At 31.3% G+C, this 11,163-nt stretch overlaps 1 protein-coding gene and 1 long non-coding RNA gene across 2 annotated transcripts; both read left to right on the forward strand.

Moving 5' to 3' along the window:
- The first annotated feature begins 446 nt into the window (after positions 1 to 446).
- Positions 447 to 2,996, forward strand: LOC121770591 (WAT1-related protein At1g68170-like). The gene is made up of 7 exons (XM_042167341.1): positions 447 to 773; positions 1,013 to 1,075; positions 1,571 to 1,687; positions 1,752 to 2,016; positions 2,093 to 2,251; positions 2,337 to 2,488; positions 2,572 to 2,996. The coding sequence occupies exons 1-7, from the start codon at positions 568 to 570 to the stop codon at positions 2,828 to 2,830; spliced, it is 1,221 nt and encodes a 406-aa protein (XP_042023275.1). The 5' UTR covers positions 447 to 567; the 3' UTR covers positions 2,831 to 2,996.
- A 917-nt stretch (positions 2,997 to 3,913) lies between these two features.
- Positions 3,914 to 5,704, forward strand: LOC121761133. The gene is made up of 3 exons (XR_006041938.1): positions 3,914 to 4,060; positions 4,143 to 4,193; positions 5,467 to 5,704. It is a non-coding gene; the product is annotated as an uncharacterized LOC121761133 (long non-coding RNA).
- Positions 5,705 to 11,163: the final 5,459 nt, after the last annotated feature.

An 11,163-nucleotide genomic window follows, 5' to 3' on the forward strand; every position in this document is an offset into this window, starting at 1 on the left:
GGCAGTTCCGTTTCAAGAAAAAATTCACGGTTCCGCGGTTAACCGCAGGAACCGAAAACCTTGGGCATCTCTAATTCCATTCGAGCACCAACATCAACTTGATAATTTTTTGTTTCCCAAAATTTGGGAGTATTCGATTACCAGATCAATATATTAATTCACTTATCCAAAATAAGTAGTATTGCTTTAGATTTCCCTGTCCACACTAATTTACACTACGTATTTGTAATTTTTAAGATTAAATTTCAACTTTGTAGGAAAATTTAGATTTCGGTAAAAGTTTGAAAATTAGGATATCTATTGTATTTCGGGTCGAATTTGGAAACAGCTACGGAGATACATACGAGATACATTATTAAATTAAATACCTTATCACTTTAATACTGTATATATACTACTTTTAGCTTTGTTTCGAGAACCATACGAATTAAATTTACGCCGCCGTGATGTCCCTTCTCATGCTCTCCTGAACTTCAAAAGAATCTTTTATCCTCTGAAAAATCATTATTTTTTTTAGTGATTTTCTTGACATTCTTTCATCATCTCTCGCTTACTATTCATCCAAAGATGATGAGTTGGTGCCCAAATATATGCAACAATGTGCACGGACTGAAGCCGACTTTTATAATGATGTTGGTTCAGATGATTTTGTCTGTGGCTACTATTTGCTACAAGTTAGCGATGAACGATGGCATGCGTCTCCCGGTTTTGGTGGCCTACAGGTTCATGTTTGGAGCTGCTTTTATAGTTCCTGTTGCATTCTTTGTAGAAAGGTTACTTTCTCCTCCTTCTTCTCCATCTTCTTCGTCTTCAATGGTCTGTATACTATGCACTGAGTCGTTTGATACAGAAGATAAGAACGCACATTTTAGGTCCCTTATCTTGGAGATATTTTTCCTTATAAACGAACCCTAATTAATATAGTATATGATTATTAAGCTAATCCCATGAGATTTTTAAATTAGAAGATGTAGACGAAAATTAATATATGAATTATTTTTATTATTTTCAGGAAAACGAGGCCGAAACTAACGTGGAAGACAATCTTCTATGGTTTTATCTGTGGTTTATTCGGGTACGTGTTCTTCATCTTTTTGCATCACAAATTACAGACTCTCCAGGAAAAAAAGATGAAATTTGGAAACTATTGCTAGTGGATGTGTGTGCGTGAAATAGCGTTGAAATTAATTGCGTTATGAAATTTCCTACTTTTTATGGCTGTGCTTCTTGTGACATTAGGCAGCTTTAACCATAACTATGTTGTTAACTGTTGCAATCTATGAACAAACTCTATTTTTTGCATCTTGTTCACAACCACACAACCTGAAAGGCTGAAAAACCATCACCGGATCAGAAATATACGAGTGTGTTGAGATTTTGTAGGAAATTCAAATTAAGTAGAAAGGATTCGAATATATGTATATGTATTGGGAAATTTTTCTTTGTCACATGAAATTGAATTTGAAAAGTAACTTAATATGCAAAAAAAATAAGACTTCATATTTTTCATCCGTCAAAAACTTTAATTCATGATCTCTGAATGTTGATGATTGCTATTTTTTGTTTTCAGAGGATCACTAGGACAAAATCTCTATTTGAACAGCATAGCCTTAACTTCTGCAACGTTTGCCACTGCCATGATGAATTTGATTCCAGCCATTACATTTATCGTGGCAATTTGCTTGAGGTAACAATATTTATATACACATAGTAAATATTTACTAGGTTTGAACTAGTTTTGGTGAATGCAGGTTAGAGAAGCTGGGGTGGAATTCATCAGCAGGAAAAGCCAAAGCTTTTGGAACTGTAATGGGAATAGGAGGAGCAATGCTCCTCACATTCTACAAGGGGCCCGAGTTAAATATATGGAACACCAACATAAACCTTCTCAAAACTTCTACTTCTCATCATCATCATCAAGCAAACACACATAACCAAAGTGGCTATGATCTTGTCTTGGGTGCACTTTTATCCATTGCTAGCTGTGTTTGTTACTCGTTATGGTTGATTGTTCAGGTTCGTCCCGTCAACTCTATACTTGCTTCTTGAATGAAATTGATGCTACATGCCTAATTTATGATTTTCTTGATAGGCTAAGGCTGCAGAGCGTTATCCATGCCCGTACAGCATCACAGCGATGATGACAGCATGGGCTTCGGTTCAGAGTGTTTTATTTGCCGTGTGCACGGAGAAGGATTGGAGCAACTGGATCATGGGATGGGATATTAGGCTTCTCACAGTAGCTGTTGCTGTAAGTCATGCATGTGGTAGTCACATTGATTTGTTTATCCCTATTATTGATAATGTATGCTAAAAGTGAGTTGAAATTTGAACAGGGGATTTTGGGGTCAGGGGTGATGTTTACTCTAGTAGCATGGTGCGTCCGGATGAGAGGGCCGTTGTTTGTGTCTGTGTTCAACCCATTGTTACTTGTGATTGTGGCGATTGCGGGATCTTTGCTTTTGCAGGAGAAGTTGCATGTTGGAATGTAAGTTGTGTTTTTTCTGTATTACTTTGAAATGAAATACGAGATTGATATATGTTGTTAATTTATGAATGTGTGTATGATAGGTTGCTAGGGGCCATCCTGATCATAGCGGGACTATACGTTGTGTTGTGGGGTAAAGGCAAAGAATTGAAGAAAATATCTCAATTGATGCCAGAGGATGAACATGTGCGTATTGACATGCCACCGCCACCATTGTCGTCACGGCCAAGTGAAGGCAGTCGCGGCGGTAGTAGCAATAGGAAGTCGACTGCGGAGGAGGAAGAGAGAAGGGATACACAGGGGAACTCTGAGGTTTTAGGTGGTCTTTACATATATCCTTGATGTTTGAGTTTGATTCAATGTAGGGATTAGTTGATATAACATTATACAGGATTGGTATTAGATGAGATATTCTTCAATAGCTGCACTAATTTTGAAGTCTATCTGTTTTGCTTGTCATTAGCCCAGTAGATGCAATATTGGGTGATGTTTTCATCTTGTACTATTTAAATTCGTCATTTATTTTATTTTATTTTTTCATCGTTAGAAAGTAACACAATTACACATTTAGCTACCTACATGCATGTATATCAAATATAATTACTGTATCATTCTTTTCTCTTTTTCTACAGGATATAAGTTCAATATGTTAAATAGTCAGTGGTTCAATACAAAAACAATTAGTGGTTATCTCAGGAATAAACGTAATTCCAATATGTTAAATAGTTAGTGGTTCAATAGAAAGACAATCAGTGGTTACCCCAGGAGTAAACATAATTTGTTTTGTGCTTGCATATTATTTGTTATTTTTTTAAATTTTATATAATTATTTATAATTTTTAACTTTAATTATAATTATTTATTTGTTTATATAATTTTTTAATCAAATATTTAGTTGAATTTAGTCGTAGTATTTCTCAACTCTCATTCAGAAATCAGAAACACATAATCAATATTAATGGCTTACCACTAATAAGCTACAAGTTGTACTCCGTATTAGTTTTAGATGCAACAAAACTTTATTAGAGCATCTCTAATGGCGGACGTCCGATCGTACGTGCAGCAAAACTTTAAGCGTGTTCAGAAACGTAATTAAATTGGCTTTTTCTATCGGGAAGGCAAAAGAGATTCCATTTCAAGTAATCTTTTTCAGTCACTCCCAAAATTGAAATTTGCCACCTTTAACATAGTAATAAATTTCTGCAAGTTCAACATATAGTAGTAATAATTTCAGCAAATTGTTGGGACTTGTGAATAATTGATGGTTTACGTTATGACATTCATTCCACGTATTCACCAAACATAGCAAATTATATATACGGAGGGAGTATATATGTATATTGCGGAGGGACCCACCAAAATGCGTGGCGCCGCCCAATTAATGCAGTTACTTTTGCATTTAAAATGTTACACCTATCCAATTCAGATCAGATTAGCACTGAACAATGGAAAAGAAGGTGGCGATAGTATTGAGCGTGATTTTGCTCATAATCTCAGCAAATATGGTGGCGGTCAACTCCGACGCCTCCGACTGCAACGACGCCTGCACCACTGCCTGCGTTAATCCTGACCGTAAATAAATTCTCCACTCTTCAATTTTTACTTAAATCATCATCCTCAATAATTTCTGCTTCTATTTTTTCCGATTGTGCAGCTAGACTTACGGCTCGATGCAACACCAAGTGCGGGATAAGGTGCGGTCCAGGTATTTTTCCCTCGATCTATACTAATTTTTCTGGATTTCGGTCCAATTTATGTTGTGCTTATGGTGATGATTGCTATGGTAACTTATTATTCAATACCACTTAACACTTCATTTGTATGGCAATTAGCATTTTGCTTAGTATGATTTGATTTTAACAAGTATTAGTGGTTTAATTTGAAGAGTTCATTCATAAATCTAGTGACCAAATAATTAGGGAAAAGCTTATGCAGAGCTCTAGTTTTGAATCAACTTTTAAGGAATTGAAGTAGGAATTTCCGAAGTTTCTGGTAAAATTAGTGAGGTAATTAGGTTGGATCAGTCTGGATCTGGGTTCATTGCTTAAATAAGTTCGAACCCTATTGAGGCAACCTTTCTGAACTTATTTTGATCATGTGTTACTCAATCTTAGGGATGGTATGTTCTGTTTAAAAATTCATTTTTATAAGCCTGTTAAAAAGTAGATCTCCATTTCTACGTTCTTCCAATAGATCATACTAATAAGCCTCCAAATCTAACAAACGGTTGCATGGAAGAAACATCAGGTGGCCAATTAATAGAAGCAGCATTCTTCTTGTTCTGGTTTATGACTTTTTTGTGTGTTATTTGATGAATAGCTAACCAAATTTTGATCAAACATAGTCGAGAATCTTTGTTGAGGGAATAAGTATCCATTGTTTCATAACTGATTATGTAACAAGTAAATTCAATTGCAAATCATAGTAATATATAGAAGAGGGGATAACTTGGAACATGAGAGTAGTTGTTCTATTTCATGGTACCCCCTTTGATGGTGTCTGGTTGTGAAGTTAAAGAGCTCGATTTAGAATCTGTTGCTAACTAATAGTACAAATTTGATGTCATAGGACGTTTGTGTTTCTTGACTGCTGCTTTATTTGAGATATCTGCAACTGCAATTTATAAAATTGTGAGGAGAGGAATCACTTGAACTAAAATTATCCAAACAATAAGTGCTTGTCTTTAGCTGCTTATTAATTTGATATTGCTTCAACAGTTGTTGTCAAGAGCAAACATAACATCATCATAACCTCTTCCTTAATATGTTCATTTTCTGCAGATGTAGATTTGATGTGCTTATTTTATTTTTTATAAACATTTATACTCAGTCCTGCAATTCATTACATTTACATCCATATTGAAGGCCTGCGTACTTCAATCTATGATGCCATCAAAATAACCAGTTCATAGTTTAATACTCATTGTTTTTGTATTCTTCTTTTTAACTTTGGTATAATTATATTTTTGACTTGGTCAGGACTCCAAGCAAATGAGCATTTAAACTGATGTTTTGGAACTGGGAAGAGGAGATTCCAGTTTATATTACTCCATATATTACTGAATAAAATAAATAAGTTGTTTTATGAGGATAAAACACATGTTTGTGGGACACTATGCTGTTTTTTATGAGGATAAAACACATGTTTGTGGGACACTATGCTGTGACGTTTATGTACTGGAGTGGATTTTAATATTTGAAAACGTATTATTTCGTATGTATTTATATGTTAGATTTAGGGCTTGGAATTTCTAAGACATGATATTGCTTATTTTCAGCAGGCTTCACCTTCTTTGTTCCTTTAATAAGCTTTTTTACTTGTGATAATTTATTTTTGCAATTTAGACTTAAATTTTTTCAACGATTGATATGGTTAATGATAACATTTTTTTCCCATTGATTTGATTGCGTAAATTCGTTCCAAATGCCCCCAACTGTTGACTTAATTTGACTCCAGTTGGACATACTACAAAAAAATAAAAAACTTAGTGGGAACTATCGAGCTCCAGGAAAAAAACATTGGGCCGAGTATGGAAGTAGGATAAAAAATCCATTGGGCCGATAATGGATTAGGATTGTGGGCTTTTGTTAAAATTTTGAATCAACAGACAATTTTATGATTCACACCCAATGCATTCTTCCAAACATTTACTAACTCACATAGCATCATATTATAGACATCCACAATCCTACATGAGTTTATGTATATATCTAATTGTGTGTTATTATATATGCGGTGTGTAAATTAATTTTATTTATTATCATTTCGTCAGTAGCATTAATGAAATCATTATCTACGTTATAATAATAGTCAAAGCTTCATTTGGAAGACATTAGAGTAAACATGTTTTCTAATTAGAGCAAGACAATATATATGCTTAAAGATGATAAAGGAAGACCAAGACAACTTGTTTCAGACAAAATCCACATGCAATATGCCATCATTAGTAGACAGGATTATTGAGGTTACAGTTTTTAATACAACATTACTGATAATAGCCCCTACACAAGTAAGCATCTACTCCCCGAGTTTTTTCTTTTTTTGGTAAAACATGTTAATTGAATTCCATTTTAATGAAGAAGATTAGATTTATTCCGAATGGGGGAGTGACGCACAAGGGTTATGCGTCGTTAATAATGAAACGCACAACCCTTATGCGTCTTTGGTTAATGACGCACAAGGGTTATGCGTCGTTTAACGACGGATAAGGGTTATGCGTCTTACTCTAATGACGCATAACCCTTGTGCGTCACACTGGTTAGTATTCCCACCTATCACCCGGGTGACCCGGGTTCGATCCCCGGCAATGGCGCATTTTTTTAAGTGATTAGTATTTGATAAAAATGAGTTATTCTAAACATTTGTTTTTGGCAAATACATATTACTCTTATTGTCTATGTTTATCACCATCGATTACTTTAAAATCAACACAATTAAAAAATTAAATTCAATAAAAAATTAAATGCATCAATCCATATTATAAATATAATTAAAAATTATCTTTAGCCCTATCAAATTAATGCCCACAATATAAAAGTAGGAGAGTTCCTATTTTTTTTTTAATATGAAAGCCACCTATATATAAACACCCTTTTAATAGGAACAGTATAATTCCATAATTTTTATTAACACATATTTATAAATAAAATATTTAGATTCATATTTGGCGACTTTCCGTTTTGAATCTTTTCATAGAAAAAGAGTAAGTAAAATATAGTAAAGCAATTCATGATATTCTATACCACCAATAGAAGTTTCTAACTTAGTGACAAATTTTATACTTTGTCGATGATATTCTATAGTCTCATCCCTCAATAATTCACCTCTCTCTCTTTGCCTCTCTCACGTAATTTCACGATTGTGTGTGTAGACTTAGACTCAAGTTATAATCCAAAAAAAACGTACAAAATTTACTAAGTCAAAATCTTAGCCTAGCAAGACAAGTTAGTATATTGATTTGAGCAAGAAAAGGTATTGATTTGATGATTCCAAAAAGTAATATGTATTTGCCAAAAAATGTATTTGCCAAAAACAAATGTTTAGAATAACTCATTTTTATCAAATACTAATCACTTAAAAAAATGTGTCGTTGTCGGGGATTGAACCCGGGTCACCCGCGTGATAGGCGGGAATACTAACCAGTGTGACGCACAAAGGTTATGCGTCATTAGGGTAAGACGCATAACCCTTATGCGTCGTTGAACGACGCATAACCCTTGTGCGTCGTTCAATGACGCATAACCCTTGTGCTTCACTCCCCCATTCGGAATAAATCTAATCTTCTTCATTAAAATAGAATTCAATTAATATGCTTTAACAAAAAAAGAAAGAACTCTCTTAATATGCACTCTTTCCTTTATAGTCCGTCCCACAAGAATATGCACTTTCTAATTTTGGAAAGTCTTTTATCTCTAATAAGGTGAGACTCATTCTCCACTAATAATATTTTATTTACTTTTTCTCTCTACATCTCTCTTAATTCATCAATTTTACATTAAAACTCGTGCCGACCCCAAATTGCATATTCTTTTGGGACGGAAGGAGTATTTGTTAATAGAGTGAACTACACTAATAGTCAATGATCTTGTAGAAAAATGCACCAATGGTCCCTACAAAAATTTTATATCTTTTTTGGTCCCTAGAAATTACATTTTTTGTACCCGTCGGTCTTTTATATCCCTCTACATTTGATAAATCTCCTAAATGCCATGGAGGGCATTTTTGGTATTTAGAAATTACAATTTAGATATCTCTTCAATCATGCAATTTCTTTTGACATACATAGAAACACATTTTCGGATAGAAAATATTTACATTTCTGATATTAGTCCATTTTATATTTTTACAAGATAAAACAATTTCTTTTGAATTATTTCACCTAAATATTTTAAATAATTACTTGAATAACGTAGATTAAGCTTTATAATGAAAAAATTACTATAGTTTACTTTAATATTTTTGATAAAAAAATGTTACTTGCAATAGTTCACTTTAATTTACGTTAGATATAGTTCACTTAAATTTTAATTATTATACTTAAAAATATTTTTCACTATACTTTATTTTAATTAATGTAAATAAAATATTTATTTTTCACTTAAGTATAATAACATTAAAATTAATTAAAATATTTATTTTTCACTTAAGTATAATAACATTTAAAAAATTACTATAATTCACTATAATTTTTGTTTCTCAAATTTTAAAAAATTAAGTAAAATTTTTAAGTAAAAATAAATTTCACAAAGAATTTTCTGTAGTTCACTTTAATATTTTTATTAAAAAATGTTACTAATAGAGTTAATTTTTTCTTCGCAAAAATAGAGATCGAGCTGTATAATAAATACTAATATTTAATTTTAAAAATAATTAAAGCATAATTAAAATATTTTATTTCTTATTTAAAATTTTGAAATTATAAAGCATTAAATATTATTTAAATGAAAGTATAATAGAGTTTCTAAAAGAAAATGGTGATGGAAGAAAAAATTAAAAAAATTAAAGGGAAAGTTACAAGGTCTAAAATGCCCTCAAACTATAAATATTTACACTAATGGTGCTTAGGATTATTTTAGTCCTATCATCCAAAAATGATATAAATTTTTTTTATGGATCATTGGTACATTTTTCGACAAGATTATTGACTATTAGTATAGTTTACTCTTGTTAATATGAAATTAGACTACCATGTAAGAAAGATTGGACGAATGGGAACTGTTTAAAAATAGTACTAGTGATTTTTTTTTATTTTTTTGCGCCACAATCGTCCATCTCGAGGTATTTAAAAGTATTTCATGCTGCAAATCCTAAATAGGAACTGGATTCGTCTTTATTTGAAAATTTTGCTACAAAATTATGGCCAGTGAAAAGAATATCGATATTGATTGTTTTTTTGGTTTCATTATCTTTTTCGTTTCCCCTAATTTTCACTAATCAATTTTTCTTCAATATAATAACAACAACGGTTCCAAGAAGGTTCTTGTAACTATATCATTACATCTGTCCATAACCAATAGTTATATTATTTCCATTTTGAATTATAGATAAAAATTAGTCTTTTTCTACTTTTGTAAATTTTTCTCTAACATGTGGATCTTATTCTCCTCTGACAAAACATAACATTGATTGTAGATTGAGTTATAGTATTAAAAATATATCACGCTTAAATTACTGATTTGTGCAAAATTTTATCTTGCTATTTATTTTAGTAGAGCAATGCCAAGTTACGGTGGTAACCATGTTTCCCTAATGATTAGAAAGTTTCTTATTATAAAACTTTAGTTGCCCCAAAACTTAACCTTTTTGACATCTTTGCTCTCTAGTAACTTTCACGCCCTACCATCACATACAAAGTGGGTATCGTTGCCCATCAAATATGAATTAACTGCATATAATTAATTGTAAAATAAATCTTAAAATATCTCAAGATTTTGATTACATCTTATATTCAACTAATATGTGGAAATAATTATATATTTGCGTAATATTTGTATAATTTTAACTATAAAATGTATTCATGCTCTTCCAATAGTTAATCATCGTATACACGCAAAATGTGTCAGAATAGTGAATTTTGAGTTAGTTTGAATGGCATGGTTCATTGGTTTACTCCCTCCGTCCCGGCCAAGATGACACATTCCTTGGCCAACACGGGATTTTATGAGTTATTGATTAAAGTGTTTAATTTGAGAGAAAAAAAGTGGGTGAAAGTATTAAAATAGAGAGAGAAAGAAAGATGAATATTTTAATAGGAGTGAAAAAAAAGTTGTTGAGTGTATTAATTGGAGAGAGAAAATTTCCAAAAAAGGAAATGTGTCATCTTAGTTAGGACAAACTAAAAAGGAAAGCGTGTCATCTTAAGCGGGACGGAGGGAGTACATAAATGATACATGATCTTTCACTTTCGCACATAAACGGTACCTGATCTTTATTTTATATATTTTAGTACCTATAAATCACATTTTTGGTACCTGATGCAATTTTCACCCCAAAATACCCTCTAAACAAATGTATTTTTTCATTTGTGTCATAAAGGATATTTTGGGCATACACAAAACTAGTACCAAAAGTGATATTATTATAATATCTTCTCTCATTCTCCTCACTCTTTATACTATTATTAATCAATATTAATATTATTATTTTGATAATATAAATTAATAATTAATTTATTTTTTAATATCATTCAAATATTCTTAATTAAAATAATAGTCATATTATATTTAATTATTATTATAATATTATTATTGTTATAATACTAAATACTAGTATTAATTAATAAATTATCATAGTATAATTATTTAAATTATGAATGATAAAATATTATATAATAATAACTAATCAATGTATTCTTAATAAAAAAAAATTAAAATTGTGAATTGTATTCGTAATGATATACAATTGAATACTTTTAGTTAGGTGTTTCAACCCTAAAATGAGTATAAAATAATTTAATTAAAAGTTTAAGTAATTAATTTAATTAGGTGTTTTGTTCTTGATTTATATTATTAATACAATTAGATCATACACTAAAAAGAAAGAAGAACAAGAAGAGAAAATAAAAAAAAGAAAATATAAACTAAGGAGAAAAAAGAAAGAAGAAAGGCAGATAAAATACTAAAAAGAAATAAGAAAATGAAGAAAAAAGAAAGAAGAAGAAACTAAAGAAGAAGAAA

This window comes from Salvia splendens, chromosome 2, assembly GCF_004379255.2.
Source record: "Salvia splendens isolate huo1 chromosome 2, SspV2, whole genome shotgun sequence".
Lineage (NCBI taxonomy): Eukaryota > Viridiplantae > Streptophyta > Magnoliopsida > Lamiales > Lamiaceae > Salvia > Salvia splendens.